The 20,317-nt window shown below is 39.5% G+C and overlaps 1 protein-coding gene across 1 annotated transcript in view; it reads left to right on the top strand.

Annotated features, from left to right (window-relative positions):
* The window catches only part of ORC1 (origin recognition complex subunit 1), a 39,968-nt gene extending 20,929 nt beyond the window's left edge, over positions 1-19,039 (top strand). The window contains exons 6-16 of the mRNA XM_037021750.2: positions 2,201-2,305; positions 2,925-3,120; positions 7,073-7,170; positions 7,738-7,839; positions 8,269-8,440; positions 9,025-9,132; positions 9,392-9,541; positions 10,225-10,344; positions 15,360-15,529; positions 16,225-16,312; positions 17,789-19,039. Coding sequence (XP_036877645.2) covers positions 2,201-2,305; positions 2,925-3,120; positions 7,073-7,170; positions 7,738-7,839; positions 8,269-8,440; positions 9,025-9,132; positions 9,392-9,541; positions 10,225-10,344; positions 15,360-15,529; positions 16,225-16,312; positions 17,789-17,983 — 1,504 coding nt within the window. The 3' untranslated portion in view covers positions 17,984-19,039. The remainder of the gene's footprint in view (positions 1-2,200; positions 2,306-2,924; positions 3,121-7,072; positions 7,171-7,737; positions 7,840-8,268; positions 8,441-9,024; positions 9,133-9,391; positions 9,542-10,224; positions 10,345-15,359; positions 15,530-16,224; positions 16,313-17,788) is intronic.
* The last annotated feature ends 1,278 nt before the right edge of the window (positions 19,040-20,317 follow it).

Below are 20,317 nucleotides of genomic sequence, written 5' to 3'. Positions count from 1 at the left end.
GATTTTTGCCTATGTTTTTTTCTAAGAGTTTTATGGTTTCATGACTTACATTCAGGTCTTTGATCCATTTCGAATATACTTTAGTGTATGGGGCTAGACAATGATCCAGTTTCATTCTCTTACATGTAGCTGTCCAGTTTTGCCAACACCAGCTGTTGAAGAGGCTGTCATTTCCTCATTGTATGTCCATGGCTCCTTTATCGTATATTAATTGACCATATATGTTTGGGTTAATATCTGGCCTCTCTAGTCTGTTCTATTGGTCTATGGGTCTGTTCTTGTGCCAGTACCAAATTGTCTTAATTACTGTGGCTTTGTAGTAGAGCTTGAAGTTGGGAAGTGAGATCCCTCCTGCTTTATTCTTCCTTCTCAGGATTGCTTTGGGTATTCGGGGTCCTTTGTGGTTCCATATGAATTTTAAAACTATTTGTTCCAGTTTGTTGAAAAATGCTGTTGGTATTTTAATAGAGATTGCATTGAATCTATAGATTGCTTTAGGCAGGATGGCCATTTTGACAATATTAATTCTTCCTAGCCAAGAGTATGGGATGAGTTTCTATTTGTTAGTGTCCTTTTTAGTTTCTCTTAAGAGTGTCTTGTAGTTTTCAGGGTATAGGTCTTTCACTTCCTTGGTTAGGTTTATTCCTAGGTATTTTATTATTTTTGATGCAATTGTGAATAGAATTGTTTTCCTGATTTCTCTTTCTGCTAGTTCATCGTTAGTGTATAGGAATGCAACAGATTTCTGTGTATTAATTTTGTATCCTGCAACTTTGCTGAATTCAGACATTTGTTCTAGTAGTTTTGGAGTGGAGTCTTCAGGGTTTTCTATGTATCATGTCATCAGCAAATAGTGACAGTTGGACTTCTTCTTTAACATCTGGATGCCTTGTATTTCTTTGTTTTGTCTGATTGCCATGGCTGGACCTCCAGCACTATGTTGAATAACAGTGGGGAGAGTGGGCATCCCTGTCTTGTTCCTGATCTTAGAGGGAAAGTTTTCAGCTTCTTGCTGTTAAGTATGATGTTGGCTGTGGGTTTGTCATATATGGCCTTTATTATGTTGAGGTACTTGCCATCTATACCCATTTTGTTGAGAGTTTTTATCATAAATGGATGTTGAATTTTGTCAAATGCTTTTTCAGCGTCTATGGCGATGATCATGGGGTTTTTGTCCTTTTTGTTGATGTGGTGGATGATGTTGATGGATTTTTGAATGTTGAACCATCCTTGCATCCCTGAGATGAATCCCCCTTGATTATGGTGTATGATCCTCTTGATGTATTTTTGAATTTGGTTTGCTAATATTTTGTTGAGTATTTTTGCATCTGTGTTCATCAGTGATATTGGTCTGTAATTTTCTTTTTTGGTGGAGTCTTTGCCTGGTTTTGATATTAGAGTGATGCTGGCTTCGTAGAATGAGTTGGGAAGTATTCCCTCCTCTTCTATTTTTTGGAAAACTTTAAGGAGAATGGGTATTATGTCTTCTCTATATGTCTGATAAAATTCAGCTGTGAATCCATCTGGCCTGAGAGTTTTGTTCTTGGGTAGTTTTTTGATTACTGTTTCAATTTCGTTGCTGGTAATTGGTCTTTTTAGATTTTCTGTTTCTTCCTTGGTCAGTCTTGGAAGGTTGTATTTTTCTAGGAAGTTGTTCATTTCTTCTAGGTTTTCCAGCTTTTTAGCATATAGATTCTTATAGTATTCTCTAATAATTCTTTGTATTTCTGTGGGGTTGTGCCACATTGTAACAGTTTCTTAGTTTTTTAAAAAACTGGAAACTATTCTCACATATAGTACAGTAAGGTGATGTATCTAGAATAAATTTTGCAGTTTGACAGTAGACAACGTTTGTAAGTAATGGGCTTGCACATATATGATAAGCCAGAAAGTACATATCAGTGTTTATTGCTCAGATATCCCAGCACCTGGTCCATTATAGGTTTGCTTAGTAGATACTTTGTGTTAAATATATAGCTGCATCAGAAACAAAAAAGGACAAGGAACCCTGCCAGGGATTAGTATATTCTGGTCTCCAGTTAGGGAAGTGGTGAGTTTGATTTAAAACTTCAATTTCTGGGTTTGAGTCAAACTTAAATTATAAACTTTTTAGCAAAGTGTGATTAGCTAGATCCTTCCAAAGTGGCTGTAAAAAGAGTGCCTAAAACAGCTTCCCATAACCTTCTGTGATACCTTGCAGGGAGGCAAAAGAACCAGAAGTCCAGCATGAAGCCACCTCTACACCCCACTGTATCCGCAGAAAGACTTCTCTCTTGACTATGAGTCGGATTAGGCAGCAGCTTCGGTGAGACTGCTTCTTGGCAGGCAGAAAAAACATTTGTCACTGCCATCTTTGTATTTATGATCTTATATCTTCAGGCCTCTTACGTTCCTCAATTATTGTTTGCTATTCCATTTAAATTCACCTTTTACCTAGTATGTCTGGAATTATATTAATTTCACATAAATGTCATCATTTCTAAAAGGCAAGAAACATTGCCCTGGGCTAAAGTGGCTCCCAGGACCCTTTAATCATCACACTTACCAAGGTTGTTAGTGGGGTGCCTAAAAGCATGAACTTTAATTCTGATAGACTTGGATTTGAACCTGACCTTTGTCATTTAGCACCTAGGTTACACCTTTGTAAGATTATTTAACCTTTCCAAGTCTCAAGTTTCCTCATCTATAAAATGGGAATAGTAATATACAAGTCAAAAAAGTGTTGAGGGATTGAATGAGATAATATATATTAAACTTTTAGTAGAGCATCTCAGTAGCAAGGGTCCAAGAAGAGGAACACATCCTATATTGCTTGGTTGCAGGAGAGACTCTACAATGCCTCTAATCTGCACTGACCTGTTAGGGAATGTCTTATTTAGACTTAAAACACTGAATTATCAGAAATAATGTGTCCCACCATTCAGATTTTTAGGCAATAGTAAAAGTGACCAAGAGGAGGAGGAGTTTCTCCCAGCAGCAGAGATTTCAGATTCTGACAGTGAGGAGGAAGAGGCTTCTACACCACCCCTTCCAAGGAGAATGCCCAGCAGGGTGTCCAGGAATCTGCGCTCTTCCATGAAGTCATCCTTACAGACCCCTTCCAAGACACCAAAGAAAACTGTAAGGTTCTTTTAGGTGTATTTTCCAGTGAAGCATCACTTTCTCAGTTTAAAAATTGTGGTGGCTGAGATCACATCATAACAGCTCATTCTAAGCATAGGTCTGTCATATTCAGAGCTATTCTGCTTGACATGTTTATGAAGGAAAGCATATAAGTGAACCCCAGGGCTGAAAATGAATTCAGTGCATAGTGATTTTTAAAAATTTTCTAGACTTATATATATATATTTGAAATATAGTTGATATCCAGTATTGTTTCAACTGAGCAAAATGTTTCATCAGTTATGTACATTACTAAATGCTTATCACCATACTTGTAGCCACCATCCATCAACGTACAAAGATATTACAATATTATTGATGATATTCCCTATGTTGTACTTTCAGCCTTGCGAGTAATTTATTTTAGAATTGGGTATTTATATCTCTTTATCCATTTCACCTTTTCTCTTATGGCAACCACCAGTCTTTTCTGTATTTATAAGTTTCTGCATATTTGTCCATTTGTATTTTAGATTTCACAGATAAATGAAATCATATGGTATTTGTCTTTCTCTGTCTGGCTTACTTCATTTAGCATAACACCCTCTGAGTCCATCCATGTTGTCACAAATGGCAATATTTCTCTTTTTTTATGTCTGAGTAATATTCTATTGTATATATGTATCACATCTTTAGTCATTCATTTATTGTTGGACACCTAGGTTGCTTCTGTATCTTGGCTATTATAAATAATGCTGCAATAAACATAGTACATATATCTTTTCACGTTGGTGATTTTGTTTTCTTTGTGTAAATTCCCAGGAGTGGAATTACTAGGTCATATGGTATTTCTATTTTTTAGCTTTTTGAGAAACCTCCATATTGCCTTCCATAGTGGCTGCAACAATTTTCAATGCCACCAGCAGCATAAGAGGGTTCCCTTTTCTCCATATCCTTTCTACATTTGTTCTTTTTTTTTTTTGATAACTAGCCATTCTGACTGGTGTGGGGTGATATTGTGGTTTTGATTTACATTTCCCTGATGATTAGTGATATTGAACATTTTTTCATGTGTCTGTTGGTCATCTGTATTTCTTATTTGGAATAATGCTTATTTGTGTCCTCTGCCCATTTTCTAATCAGAATTTTTTTAATCAGATTTTTAATTTTTTTTTTTAGTGTCAAGTTGTATGAGTACTTTATATATTTTGGATATTAGCTCCCTATTATTTGCAATCATATTCTCCCATATAGTACATTGCCTTTTCATTAAGTTGATGGTTTCTTTTTGTGTACTGAGGCTTTTTAGTTTGATGTGGCCCTGCTTGTTTATTTTTGCTTTTGTTTTCCTTGCCTGGCAAGATATATCTAGAAAAAAATTACAATGCTGATGTTCAGGAGTTTACTGCCTATGATTTTTTCTAGGAGTCTTATAGTTTCAGGTCCTGTATTTAGGTTTTTAATCCATTTTGAGTTTATTATTGTGTATGGTATAAGACAGTGGTTCAGTTTTTATTCTCTTTCAGGTAGATGTCCAGTCTGTCTTTTCCCCACTGTATATTCATGCTTCCTCTGTCACATATTAATTAACCATATAAGTGTGGGTTTATGTCTGGGCTCTGTATTCTGTCCTTTGATCTGTGTCTGTTTTTGTGGTAGTACCATACTGTCTTGATTATTAGAGCTTTGTGATATAGTTTGAAATCAGAACATGTGATACCTCCAGCTTTATTCTTCTTTCTCAAGGTTGCTTTGGCTGTTCAGAGTATTTTGTGGTTCCATACAGATTTTAGGATTACTTGCTCTAGTTCATTGAAAAATGCCATTGGTATTGTTGATGAAAAATTCAAAAAATAACTTTGAAATAAAAGAGTTTTATATGAGCCAAAGTTTTAGCTCTAGACCCAGGAAGATATAACTTGTATAGCTGGGGTAGGAGGTATGTTTCAAAGAGCCCAAGTTATACAGTTTTTATATCCTAGAGGAGATGGGCAAGAGAAACAGAAATTCAAAGGGATACATTTTATTTACATAAGATGTGTTATGCAAAGAAAAGAGTTGGGGGGCAATCCACATTCTGGTGGGCACCTAGCACCAAAGAAAATGAAAAGGTAAGCATTTTGCTTATTCTTCAACAGAAATGCAGATACCAATTGTTTAGTCTTTAATTTTTTTTTTTAAGTTTTTCATGGGTGGCCATTTTGAGACTTCCAGAATTAATGAAACCTTTAATACTTGGGCCTTAGAAATCTGTTTGGTGGTCCCTAATACATTGGTTAGCTTATTTCTTAGTGTTTTGATAGGGATTGCACTGAATCTGTAGATTGCTTTGGGTTGTATGGCTATTTTAACAATAGACAGTGAATTTGAGTTCAAGTTCCTTTTAAGATACAGAACCAAATGGTCAAGAACCAACTTTCTGAGGGAAAGACAAGAATTAGCTCCTTATCTTTGCATTTCCTGCCAAAGCTAGTCAAGTGCTTTGGACATGCATCATCAGTCTCAGTGGGTATTGAACCCAGGACTGCTGAGCCATGTTGTTGGCTTTGTTGTGCCACTAATACACCTGAGAAACAGGGAGCCTAACTTAGGTGTTGGTAATGAATTGTGTAATAGTGAAATGGATGAGATAAATGGATGTCTCTTCTGCTTCCTGTGGAACTTTAGCAGAACACTGAAAGCTATTAAGAAAAGAGGATCTTCCTGGGTTCAATTACTCTTGAGAAATGTTTGGATTAAACAAAGTTAAGATGGTTTCATGATTTCTCGAGGCCATTAATTTATTAATGTTATTGTGACCTTCCAAGAGAGATTTATCATGTGTCTTTGACCAGCAGATTTTTTCATGGAGTATATTGTTCTTTAGAACACAGTTTGGAAAAGCCTAATTAGGAGACTTTCTAAAGCTAATCTCCATTTTTCCATATCAAGAAAAGTGACTGGGTTTGGAATGAAGTCAAAGAAAGACCTCTAGGGAAGGAAATCCAACAGATCACATTTGGACTGGTGGCAATCTTGCCTGGTATTCCTTATTATGCAAATAGTTCACCGGGTTCTGGTTTGATTGCATCTCCTGGGTCCCACCCAGAGGAAGGGATATAGGGTGCAAGGGCATTTTTAGTATAATAAAAGAGACTTGTAGTCCACCAACTTTTTTGATACCTTCTCAGCAAAGTTTTGTTATTCCTTTCCTGTTTTATCCAAGGTAATAGATGTAGAACCATTAAACAGGGTCTGAATGCATTCTGCCTGAGGAAGGGGTGGAGACATTATTATCACTTTATAGTCTGACAGGAAGCAGAGGGTGGGTAGGTTAAGTGCCCCCACAGAAAGGAAAACTTTTTGGAAAAACCATGAAGATGGGGTGGCAGGCCTGCTCTAGACAGCCAGTAGCCAGGAAAAAAAGAATAGGGTTGTTCTATACCGAAGAGTTGTTCTAGACTGAACAGTAGACCTTGGAGTTTATAGTGAAAAATCTGGTGAGGTTTCTCCAGGTGCTGTATATGGACTATGGAAATCCTGAGCTAAAGTTTGACCGTATTTTCAAACAAATCTAGCAGAGGATCCTATGACTCAAGCCCAGTTTATGCCTTCTGCTCTACCCTATGTTTGAACAGAGTAGTTAGGATTTCTTAATAATTGCTTTTATTTCTTTCAAGATAATAACTTACTTTTAAGTAGTATTTAATCCGTACTTAAATTTATTCTTTATTCATATTGACATTGTTTTTAAAGCCTAATACTGTATGTAAATTAGAAAAAAAAAGAGATTATGTTTGGAATATGAACAAAGTGTATGTGTAATGTGAGGAGAGAGAGGAAGAATCATGGTACTTTATATAAAAGGAACAAAGACGAATTTACCACCTTTTTCTTTTTATCAGATAATCATAAATCAGTTTTGCTGATGTGATATGGGTTTTGCTTTGTTTTTTCTTTCTGAAATATGTTCTCTTTTTTTTTAATATAGCCCAAGCCGAGAACACCACGTCACGCCACCCCCCAGATCCGAAGCCGAAACCTGGCTGCCCAGGAGCCGTCCAGCGTGCTTGAGGAGGCCCGGCTGAGGTGACACTGCTTGTGGGGCCCTTTCAGAGAGGCAGAAATGGCCTCAGCTTTCATTCACACAACATGGGAGTAATTTGCAGTCATTCGTGTACATGTTAAAGGTGGAGAGTAAAATGAATGCGTTTACATTAGAAAAAAACCTGTCAAGTAGTGTCTGGGTACACTAACATGGACAGATTCTGTCACCATTTTCTCAGAGAGGGAAAGTGATTCATCAGGACACCTCTCAGTTATGGTACCTTTTAGAACTATGTGGGGACTTGTTCAAAGTACATAAGCCTAGATCCTGCCAGAAATCAGCTGAATCAGAATCTCTTGTGGGATGAGGTCTAGCCATGTGGTTTGGGGAAAGTTCTCCAGGTGATATGTACCCTTGATTAGTACCACTGAATTGGGTGGTTTAGGTGGAGAAAGATTCTGAGGTCAAGTGAAGATATTTGAGAATGAAGGCATTCTCTTGGATTCGTGATTGAGGTTTCATGTAGGCATGTCTTTTCCATTTATTATTGAGTAAATGGTGAAATGCTTCTAAGGTCCCCCTTTTCCCTCATTTACCACCAACTGTAGGCTGCATGTTTCTGCTGTACCTGAGTCTCTTCCCTGTCGGGAACAGGAATTCCAAGACATCTACAACTTTGTGGAAAGCAAACTCCTTGACCATACTGGAGGGTGAGTCAGGCCGAGGCAGGCAGGATGGTTGGGGGAAAGGCCCCTGCTAGTATACCACCTCAGGTGCATTGGTTCAGCCAACAGTCTTTCCCTAGCGTCAGGAGAACAGACAAAACTGTTGCTGAAGCCCAAAGATTCTGAAGCAACATTTGGTGTCAAAGTAATTCTATAGAAATTGGAATTCTGTCTTTTAGAGAAAATGAATCTGGCCTTCTTTGGGTAGGCAGTTTGCATGTAGCATTGCTTGTGGGATGAATGATTCTATATAAACACGTCCTGCTTCGACTAGCTTCCAAGGATGGGTCTGACTACACCTACCTCCACATTTTAGGGGTTTTGGTTCTTCCTTCAGTATACGTTCCCACCCCTTACTGGTGATAGTGTGAGACTGCTGAGCCAGACCTAATTCATGGGCTTCCCTTGTACTAGGTGCATGTACATCTCTGGGGTCCCTGGGACAGGGAAGACTGCAACTGTGCATGAAGTGATACGCTGCCTGCAGCAGGCAGCCCAAGCAAGTGATGTTCCTCCCTTTCAGTACATTGAGGTCAATGGTATGAAGCTGACAGAACCCCACCAAGTCTATGTGCAAATCTTACAGGTGAGCAAAGCTGTTCGGGCTTTTTGGAAAACACAGTTTCTTGGTGGCACATAAAGAGGGAAAGATTCGTTTAATTTAGTGCATATTACATGTTTATTACATGACAGGTATTGTCCTTTATGTAGAGGTAACAAGGACAGTGAAGGCTGAACTCTTAACTCTCAAGGACTTTAAAGTCAAGGAACTATATATAATTATTGGAAGCCAGGACTTATTAACATGGTGAAACTATTTGCACACAGGGCCAGTGTCACAAACTGGAAGAGGGGTTAGAGGTAGGTCAGGGTTTGAACCTCACTCTTGCAACAGGTAATGCCCATTTATAAATAGTTTTGTAGTAATGATTGTGGAGGGGCTTCTGGGAGGTGTAGTGGCTTATTTGCATTTCAAATCCACAGACTTTCTTTGTTATCTCTTGGTACCTTTTCTTCTCCTTCCAAATTACGGTTAAGACTAGCGTAGATGGCAGTTTAGGATAGTGAAGTCCTCAGACTAAATAATTTACTCTACTTGCAAATTTAACTTTAAGCCCAGGAAAGTAAGATCCTTACAGTTGAGCATACCTGTTTTTCCCTCCATTGTAGAACCTGACAGGCCAAAAGGCAACAGCTAACCATGCAGTAAAACTGCTGGCAGAGCGGTTCTGCTTCCAAGGGACCTCTCAGGAAACCACTGTGCTACTTGTGGACGAGGTAAGGAGGTGCCCTTGGAGGACCAGAAAAGTGGGGTTCCTCAACATGATGTTCTCGGAGCCAGTGCTAGGTGGGCAGGAAGTCCTGGCTCCTGTTATCATTTATCTGGTGGGAAGAGGCCTGTGTCCGTCGACCTCCTTGGGCTTTCATGAAGTGACCTGAAGCACATGCAGCTGAAGCAGTGGTCATGGGTCTTCACTCTGGGCCTTGGCTCAGTCTCTGTGGTTGACACTGCATCTCTCTCCACTCTCCCTGGCAGCTTGACCTTTTGTGGACTCAGAAACAAGATGTAATGTATAATCTGTTTGACTGGCCCACTCACAAAGAGGCCCGGCTTGTGGTCCTGACCATTGCCAACACCATGGATCTGCCAGAGCGCATCATGATGAACCGGGTGTCAAGCCGACTGGTAAGTCCTAGGGCCATTCTCAAGCTGTTCTTACAGATCCACAGGCGGGGCCAAGGAGTCTGCATAAGTGAATACACAGAAAACTGCAAGGGGAAAAGTAAGAAATGTGGTTTCTAAAATTTCTTATAATCTCTATGTTAGATTTAAATACACCACGTTTGCATGACTCTTGGCAAACATACCTTCTTGGTGTTCTGCTCCCAGCACACTCTTGCAATGCACAGAGCCCTGCAGGTTTAATTATTTTTTTTTTAAGTATGTAGGCACTCATTCTTGCCAGGCAGTGTTAGATGCATGGAGTGTAGCAGTGAAAGGCAGGTGTGGCCTCTGCCCTTGTGGGCGAGGAGTGAAGCCAGGAGTTGTCCCTGTGCATATTGCAGAGCTGAAGATCCTCCCACCTACACTGAGTAGAGCACCTCTGCTTTCATCTACTCTAAATGATTCTGGTAGAATAAACATTTCTTTTAGGCTAAATGAAAAAGAGTTAAGAACTACTGCCCCACAGGACACACTGGCCATTGTCAGTAGTGAAAGGAGCTGGAAGCAGTGGTAGTTCCAGGATGAAATGTATAAACTGTTATATATGACTTAGAAATCATGTTTGGGGACTTGAGGGTGGCTTTCCACCAGGACCATCAGTGGGCAATCAGTGAACTTGTTTCTCTGTCATCTTGGCTCCCTAGGGTCTTACCAGGATGTCCTTCCAACCCTATACTCACAGCCAACTGCAGCAGATCCTAGTGTCCCGACTCAAACATATAAAGGCCTTTGAGGATGATGCTATCCAGTTGGTAGCCAGGAAGGTAAGTCAGCTGTGAGGAGCTCCTAGCTGCACCCACGAACTAGTCAGCACGTATTGTTGAGTACCTGTCAGTGTGAAGCCTTGTGTTGGGTACTCTGGAGATAAGAAGTTTAGGAAGTCCTATAAAAACACACAAAACACTAGAAACAAAATTCTGAAAAATTTCTTACCCCTCTTATTGTATAACTAATTACAAGGCTGTGAGTATGGTGGGCTTATCTGCAAATAGTGGTTAATTGGTTCAGGGAGTAGGAAGCTTTGTATAATGAAAAGGGCGGTATAGTCGGTCAGGTAGACAAAGCTGGTTTGAATTCTGGCTCTAACACTAAGAAAGTTACTTAAAAACTTTCTGAGCCTTCGTTTTCTTCTCTGAAAAATGGGAATAGTAATAGCTACTTCACAGAGTCATTGTGAAGACTAAATGAGATCACATTTATAGGGTGATCCATGGTCTGCCCTCCAAGGTAGGTCTGAGGTATTGGGTACTTATGTCTTCCAAGCGCATGGGAGAGGCCAACTTGGATTCATGAGATAGTCTCCCAGGCTGCTAAGGAACCTGTCAGATTAGGGAGGGGCTGCTGAGATTAGTAGTTAAATATCTGCCTCAGGCTGAACATAAGAAGCCACACACCCACAGTATTTCAGCACTTAAATGAATTATAAATTTATTTCTAGTTTCTTCTTGCCCCAAATGCTGTGAACTCTGCATGCCTGTAGCAGCAGCACACGTAACACCTGCTCAGAGGTGGGTGACAGTATTCGGTACTAGGGTGAGAGGTGAGCCAGATAGGGTGCTTGTCTCCTAGCTTTGCTTCTTAAAAGTGAGATCCTCACAGTTACCATCTAATCCTTTTATTGGGTAGAGTTTTTCAATTCTATCATGTAATTTCTTTTTCCTCTGAGTGGCCCTTTTTTATGCCATCTTATTTATTTGAGCTTTTTTCTCCCTTTTCCTCCAAGATGCTTTGGCCTGTTGGTTTTGATCTCTATCCTGTGTTGTTAAATACTTGCCTCAGATGCCTTGGTTGTCTACTGCAGCATAAAAGTGGGGATTGAAAAGCATTTTGGGAGCTCTGAGCACAAGAGTGGGGCTTGTTCACTCAGAGTTTCACTGTGGGATAATCTAATTGGGACAATTTCAGGATCTTCAGTTCTTTTGGGATAGTCTGATTTCCCATACCCTGGCATCCCACTCCTGCATCCTAGGAGGGCAGTATTCTGGGAATGGGGTCAGCGTCAGAGAGGGCAGAGTTCTTCAAATTCACCATGTGAACAGTAGCCATCTATATTTAGTAAGGGACATCCCTTCCCCTGCAATGATAATTAATGTCCCCCTGTCCAGAGAATTTTTTATCCTTGCTTGAGAATAAATCTCTGGTCTCCTGCCATGGTAGAAGACAGATAATCTCCAGGGCAAGGAGTTTTATGGAAACAGTACAAATTACCAAGGCAGAAGATTTTCTCACAAGCCCTACACTGTCTCAGTGGCCTTGATGTTCACTCAACAGCATGAGGTGGGGGAGGGACCTAGGGTCAGCAAACTTGTTTTATGAACAGCCAGGTAGTAAATGTTTTAGGCTTTGTGTCCGTAATGGTCTTTGTCACCACTATTCAACTCTGCCCTTGATTGTAAAAGCAGCCATTCACAGTATGTAATGAATGCACAGAGCTGTGTTCCAATAAAACTTTATAAAACATAAGGTGGGCTGAAGTTTGCTGGCTCCTAATCTAGAGCATCAGTTTCTTAACTTGCAACCAGTCCTCCTTATTTTAGCCAAACATACCTCCAGTTCCAGTACCACTAACAGCTAAGCATTTTGAAAATTTTTAATCTAACTTAAATTTATTCTGGAATTCCTCATTATTAGCTCAGGAACTGGCTTTCCCCAGTCTGCTAAGTCAACTATTACTCTGCCATGTCTTTTCAACTTGCAGAATTTTATTGTTTACTCCTCTCCTGTTGCTTCCCTTTTCAGTTTCTTGGTCTTTTAATAAGGTTTCAGAAGGCATCAAATTTGGATGCTGTGTTTACCCAAAACTCTTGCCTGTAATTTCAAGTCTCTCATTTCTTTGTGTTTGGAAGGAATTCAGTTCAGAGATGCAGGGAAGTCAGAGGTGAAGAAGGAATTCATGACAGCAAGAGTAGCAGGGAACTTGCAGGCAGCAGAGAGTAAGAAAGAACAGAGGGAGGAAAGGGAAGCTCACTGAACTCGAGCTCAGCATTGGGCAAATCCCTTGCCAGCTCCTAAACCAAGAGTTGCTTGATTCTGCACAGCATGGAAACTAAGTCCCTACCACCCCAGGATTTGGGGGAGCTGCAGAGCACTGGATGGAGTGAGATTACGTTCTGAGAACTTCCCAAAGGCAAAGAAAGGAGATTTTCAGGTTGGCTACTAAAGAGCACAATCGTGCAGCTGCAGTCTGGTCTGGGTCACCTAGGCGATGGGAAATTGCAAGCCCAGAGCTTAGAGCTCTCAGCAGCCCCTCCCTACTTATCTGAATTAGGACAGAGACGGAGTGAAGACCAGTGCTTAAGTCTGGAGAATAGGATAAAATAGCAAAGCAACAAAGACACTTACAACTGGAAGAGCACAGAGACAAAACATAGTAAGTTGAGCAGTGAGAAGCTTTTATTTAAGGCAAAAAGGTACACACTCAAAGAAAGGGGAGTACGGGCAACCTTAGAGAAGAGGCGCCCCTAAGGGTTTAGGGTCTGGGGTTTTATACGGCTTTTTGGGTAGGATTTAGCATAAGGCATTGAGATAGGGACCATGGGTTTAGACAGAGTAGAGTGAGGGCCTCCAGAAGAAGCAAGGCAAGATACTTACACAGTCAAAGCAATGTAACAAATGTAAAGTCCCTAATCCAAACTCTGTGTTCAGCATTATGCAAAGTCAAGGTCACACTAATTCTCTAGGGTAAAGATACTAGACTAGGAATATAGACATCTTCAGTGAGATCAGCTGATTAATTCATTAACTCTGTGAGTCTTTTCTGGCTGGCTGGTTTTATCTGGTTAACTCTTTGAGTCCGTTTTAGTGAGCTCTACTGGCTTTATTCTCCCTCTACCCCTCTCATGTCTGTCTTTCTACCTAACATTTGCATATAAAGAAACTTTTATGTTTTCTGTATGTTTTAGGTATGATATCAAGTCTTTGTTGGTCTTATTCTATTGATTGCTGGTTCTCATGCATTTGTGGCCTTGTTTCCTTGTTTTTGTGTATTGATTTAAATTTTTTTTTCCCTATATGCTCCTGTTTCTTAGAACTTTGCAAATTGAAGCTCTGGTTGAAGTTGAGTTAATTTGGAATTTGTTTTTGCTTCTGTCAGTTACCAAGGAGCACTACCAACTTTTTCAACAAAAGAGTTTAAAAAATGGACCATTTTTAAACAAATTCTCCACTTGTGGTTTTTAAAAGACATAATATAAATTTGGGCTACAAATCCATGTGAGAGCTTGTGGTTGTAAAGACTCTGTTTTTTTCATTCTATACCTTTCTAGCACCAAGGTTAAAAAAGGCCATTTTTCTCCCTATCCCTTCTGCATGATGGATCTCTCATTCACACTCATATTGAAGCTGTAGTGGAGGTCGGGTCCTAAGTTTATGCAGGGTCTTCTGTTAGATCCATGTTGGGTGGGTCCCAGCTTTTTCTTCTGCCTCCCTCATCCCAGCAGCAGTCAGAAAGCTTGTTTACAAATCACCAAGACTCTTGAATGTCCTCAGGGAGAGAACTGCTTTGGGTGTTTTCTTGCTTCCCAGGGTTCCCTTATTCACTTTTGTTTTTAGGTCTCTGCAGTAGCTCTTGAGTCCATGTTATTAACCACTACATATACTGCTTCACAGGGCAGTCAGTGGTAATGGTGACAGGAGGCAGAAGTGATAGGGCAGAAACATCACAGGATATCCATACCAATTGGATTTGGGAGATTAGAGAGGGGAAGAATTAATTACTTCAGTCACTAGAATCTTCAGTTACTAGAAAAGTGACTTTTGTTTTGAATGTCTTAAATATGAATTCTGAAAACAAATATAAAGAAAAAATTTAAAAACTCCTTAATCCCACTTCCCAGAGATGACTACTTTTAATGTCTTGGGATGGTGTTCGTGTGTGTGTGCGTGTATGTGCACATATATGTATATATACAATGTGCCTTTTAAAACTTAACTGTAGCATGAATCTTGGAAGGAAATAACCAGTTCAGGATGTTGTCAAGCAGGGTATCAGTGGTGTTCAAGCAAATCGTTGGGATCATTGGCAGGCACTAGGAATACTGAGGGATCCTGGCGGGCTGCAGTGAGTCTAAGAATTCCCTCAGTGAAGTTTACAGTGCAGAGGGCCTTCTAAATCAGCCTGGATGAGGGTACAGTCATTTCTGTGAATGGAGCCCAGGAGCCTCTCAGCCTCTGTGTACTTGGAAAGAAAGGAGCAACAGTGGAGTCACTGGCATTGTGGGTTGGTTTCATTCATCAAACCATGTTCTTCTGGGTCCTCTAACTTTGTGGCTTCCTTCCCTCTTGATTCTGGTTCATTGAGCCATTACCGAGGCAGCCTCTGAAACTCATCACATGCTGTGAGGGATGCTCAAACTGAGAGGCATTATCTCCAAAAAAGACTGGACCTCAGCCTCCTGGTTTTAGCTGACTGCTTCTGGGGCACACTGACTGTCTTCACACAAGGAACAAGAACCCTTGTTTCCAGGTTATTTGATAGTGGTCTTGGGCTAAGGGTCTCTTCTTTTAGATTTCATTTCCCTAATATTAAATAAAGCTGAAAATTTCTGCCTTCTCTGTTGTGCAGTTATCTGTAAGTCCAAGGCAAAGGTTTAGACTCAGGGAAGAATTCCAGGCAAGTGTAATAATTGTATCTGGGCTTCCATCAGGTTCCCACCTGGGCTAAGTACTTCAGGCTTAAGTCTACCCCCAGCACTCTTCCCTTTTTTAGCAGAACCCAAAATCTGCTGGTTTTTCTCCTGGGTTGAAATGATAAACATACCTAAAATGTTCCTTCTTGTAGGTAGCAGCGCTCTCTGGAGATGCACGACGCTGCCTAGACATTTGTAGGCGTGCCTCAGAGATCTGTGAGTTCTCCTGCCAGAACCCTGACTCCCCTGGCCTAGTCACTATAGCCCACTTACTGGAAGCAGTAGATGAGATGTTTTCATCGTCATACATCACTGCCATCAAGTAAGATGCTTCTAATGAATATAAACAATATTGTACTATTATGTAATGTGATAAGTAGAGCTACAATGGCAATCATATTACAATATATAAATGAATCAAAGTAACATGTGGTATACCTTAAATTCACACAGTGTTAGATGTCATATATATTTAACTTTAAAAAAGGTAAGATGCTTTTGCTTTCCAAACGTGAGCCATGGTAGACCAGAGGGGTCTACAGTCTGGGATTGACCATGAGAGCTTGTTGCCTTTCCTAAGCTTTTACTCCTTCAGCCTACATTTAATGATGACATTGTCCTTTTTCTTAAGAAGCATAGTCTATAGGGAGACAGAAATGTAAACCTAGTATAATAGGAGAATAATTACTATTTATTGAACTGTAGGAGTTCAATGAAATAAAGTGCTATTGGAACAAGAAGAAGGAAGCCACTACTTCTCACACACTGATAAACTTGGCTCATGAAATGAACATGCTGGTACCTTTTCAGTTGTAGCTGCTGTATTCTCTCACTTCCAAAGTGGCATTTTCCATACCATTTTAAGATTTGGGGGGATCCTTGCTGAATAATATAGGAGAGAGTATTTCCAAGTTTTTTTCCTCTCTCTTCTCTAAAGATACAGGAAAGTTTTGTTTGGCTTTCCTCTGGGCTGGTGGTACAGATACCTCTGAGAATTCACATCTCTTTTTCTTTAAGAAATTCCTCCATTCTGGAACAGAGCTTCTTGAGAGCCATCCTTGCAGAATTCCACCGATCAGGACTGGAGGAAGCAACTTTTCAGCAGGTAATTGATTTCTTTTTTTCAAATCCTACATTTTAGTTTGACACCTTTAAAATATGTGGAAATTTTGATTGCTATGTAACAGTTCTGTCTTTTGTGCAAACCTGATAATACTGAAGAATGTCAGACCATCCATACTTATGCAGTATTGAGTTGCATGAGAAGAGACCTTTAGCAACTGGTTCCTGCATTTTAAACGGAAGGTTTACTATGTACTGGATACTGTTCTAGGAGTGGGAGATGCAAAGATGAACAAGACAAAAGTTACTGCTGTAACACAGCTTACTATGTAGTGGAGACGCAGCTTTAAGAATGAGCCATGTTTAAAAACAAATCATAAAGATTAATACAAACACCCTTTGAACATAGTCTCAGTTATATTGAGTAAAAAGTCTCATTAGGGCTTGTGCCTTAGAGGTTTATTTAAAACCAGCGTTCATAGGTAATGAGCTGCCTTAGAAGATGAATTGTTAAAGGTGTTGGAGTGTGTATACCTACGTGTGTGTATGAATATGTTTTAGACACAAATTGAGAGGTCAGGGAAACATTTTCCTTCTACATACTACTAATTTGCAACCTTTCAGGTTTTCTTTACTTCTTTAAATTCTTCTTCTTAAACATTTAGTTGCTGATTATGCTTTGCTGTAAATTTTTCTCCTTCTGGAGCCTGAGACAGCTCTTCTGCAGAGAGTGACTTTGATTTTCATTTGTAAACATTTCCTGAACATATACAGTGTGCCAGTAACAGTGAGGTGCACTGGGAACCCTAAGCTGAATTGGTTAATATCCCTGCTCCTGATCATCTCCCAGTCTTGATGAAGAAGAGTATGGGGTATAGACTTACACCTGGTTAGGACAGAAAGTGGCCAGGAAGCACTACAGAGCCTGGCCCATATGCGGGGGGTGGGGGCGGGGGGGCTTAGGAATGTGTGTTTCCAGCTATTCTCCTGCCTCTCTTTATTCAGATTCAGTATTCTCTGTGAGCCTTTGTGCTTTTCTAAAGGTCATGCCTTGGCACCTGTGTGCTGTATCTGCTGAGAAAAATGCCCTTGCAGCAAAATTTGACTTAAATTATGACAATCTCAATTGGAACTCTCAGCTTGTGGAGACTAGGACTGCTTATATAATAGTGACAGTTATTAGACATTTTAAATATTTGAGGAAGGTGGCGGTACATTTAAGAGAGAAAACTGAAGCTCAAAAAGTGAAATAACTTGCCCAGGTCACTTCTTTAGGTAATTGGTAGAACCAAGCAAGATTCAGACCGGATGTTCGCTGTTTCCGAGGCCAGTGTTGCATTCTGTCCCTGCATTTGTGCCCCATTGGGGGACCCACTGATGCCTTCCAAGGTATTGAGTATCCTGGACAGGAAGTGTCTGGTTTTCCAAATGAAGAAATAAATGATCAGATGCGACACAGGACTACCCTTCCTCTTAACCTTTCCAGCAGTTGACCTGGGATTTGCTTTTTTATTTCCAGGTATACCGTCAACACGTGGCACTGTGCAGGATGGAGGGACTTCCATACCCCACCATGTCAGAGACCATGGCAGTATGCTCTCACCTGGGCTCCTGCCGCCTCCTCCTCGTGGAGCCCAGCAGGAATGACCTGCTGCTTCGTGTGCGGCTCAATGTCAGCCGGGATGATGTGTTGTATGCACTGAAGGAAGTGTGAAGGGCTTCACAGGGAAGAACTGTCATCTGCTGTTTCTCAAGAGCCCAAGATCCTTTTTCTAAGCACATGGAACTGTTGCAGCAGAGTACACTGAATGAAAATGGTGATCTTGTGTTTTGGAATTTTCCATTAAATAATTTGATTTTTCCCAAGTGTTTGGGAAGTTACAGTCATTATAGAACATCAGATTATAAAAACAAACCATTCTTTCTACAGTAGGCCTTCCTGCTGACTTTCATTTCTGTTAGTGGCTCTGGCATTTATTTAATGGTAACATACTATGTATATAAATTATGTGTACACAATTATGTGTATATGTACACAATAACTTGTATATATAAAACAGTTCTAGGAGAACATGTAAGAAACTGGTTATATTGGTTGCTTCTGGGAAAGAACAGGGTAGCTAGAGTCAGGGTTTAGAGGAAGATTTTCACTGTATCTTTTAACTTTTGAACAATGAATGTAACAATTATAGTTTATAAAAAAGAGCTGCTGGAAATAATATGTGACAAACAATGCCTAGCAACAAATAGATAGAAAATGTAATTTTTAAAGAGGAACCATTTATCATTAAGAACAAATCTTTAAATAAAAACCATGTGACAGAGAATATAAATTATGTAGGAGTACATCTAATGAAAAGATATAATTAATCCCTAAATACAAATCAATTCTAGTCAAAACCTTGCAGGGTTTTTGCATAACTTTGCAAATTAATTCTCATATTTAGATGGAAACCAACAATTGAACAAACTGATACCCAAGGCCTCCCTGTGTCGGGCTCTGAGAAAAACATATCACCCATGTAATAGTCCTGCCAGAAATGCTTGACCTGAATCTGTTAATAATCAAATAAAATTGAGAGAAAATATTCTGCAAAGCAACTGCTTTTCTTCAAAAATACCACTATCACAAAAGACAAAAAAAAAACCCAACATGGAGGAACTATTCTAAACTAAGGGAGAACAGAGATGTGAGAGCTAAATAGCTAAATACACTGTGTGAACCTTGATTGGGTCATGAATTTAGAAGATACAAATATTATTATGGGCTATATTCATATTAGGTAATAGTATCATGTGAATGTTAAATTTTATGTGACAAATTATTGTGGTTATTAGAATGCCCTTATTAAGAGAATTATGATGAAATATCTGAGTATAATAAAACATCTGCAACTAATTCTCATAGTTCAGAAAAAAATGCGTAGGTATTATATACAAATATTTATAACTACATGTAATGGGCTAAGGATCAGTATCAGTATTTGAAAGCATTACACAGTAAAGAAAAGAAAAATAGGTAAATCAGTCATCCACAGAATAAGAAACATGAATGACCAACAACATGGAAACAGTAAAAAAGGTCTACAAGTCAACCTTTCACATTTATTAGAAAATCTTTCGATGATGATATGCAACAGTTGGAACCCAAATTTCCAACTGATGGGAATGTAAACTGGAACTACTGCTTTGGAGATAATTTGGGTAATAATGAGTCTGGAAAAAGAAATCCTATGTATGAGCCAGGAATTCCACTTCTAGGCAGATGCTGTAGAGAAACCCATGTGTACACCAGGAGGTGTGTTGAATGTTCATAGCGCTGTAATTATGGCAAGCCATTAGAAAAGTTATTTTCATACTATGAAATACCATACAGATATGAAAAATAATTAGATGTATAAGTATCAATGCAGATGAAGCTTACAAACAGGGTTGAGTAGAAAAAGAAACTGAAGAATATATGCCGGGGATACCCAAGATAAAATGTTACAGCTTCCAAAAAAAATAACTATAGGTTGCTTCAGGATATATACTTATTAGAAATAGAAATGCTCAGGAATTATGAACGCCAAATTCAGGAAAGGGCTATTGTCTCTTTGGGAAAGGGTTGCAGCATGAGAGGGCTTTAACTACTGTATTTTTTTTTCTTAAACTTACAGTAGGTGCCTATGTTTTATGTTAATTCACACAAGAAATAGGAACCCATGCACTAGTCTAGACACTGGAGATAAGAGAACAAAACAACTGCCTTTATGGAGCTCGTATTCTAGCAAATGTGAAATAGTGTATATCTTTGTGTGTATCTTGAATATTTATACGGTAAAAAAATTTATGAGAAGAAATATGGAGTGAAACTTAAATTTTAAAATGGTAAAGTCGGTTTCTTTGGGAAATCACCCAAAACGTTTGTTCAAAAAAACTACATGTTTGAAACCGCTAACTACAAAACAGTTATAATTTTAAACGTTTAAGGAGTTAGGAATGAGTTGCAAGATTTTAGATGGAAGAGTCTCTTGAACGACCCTCCCACGCCGTTTTACTGCCCTGC

Source organism: Manis javanica, chromosome 4 (assembly GCF_040802235.1).
Source record: "Manis javanica isolate MJ-LG chromosome 4, MJ_LKY, whole genome shotgun sequence".
In the NCBI taxonomy this organism is placed as follows: Eukaryota; Metazoa; Chordata; class Mammalia; order Pholidota; family Manidae; genus Manis; species Manis javanica.
This window is presented reverse-complemented; position numbering and strand designations above follow the sequence as displayed.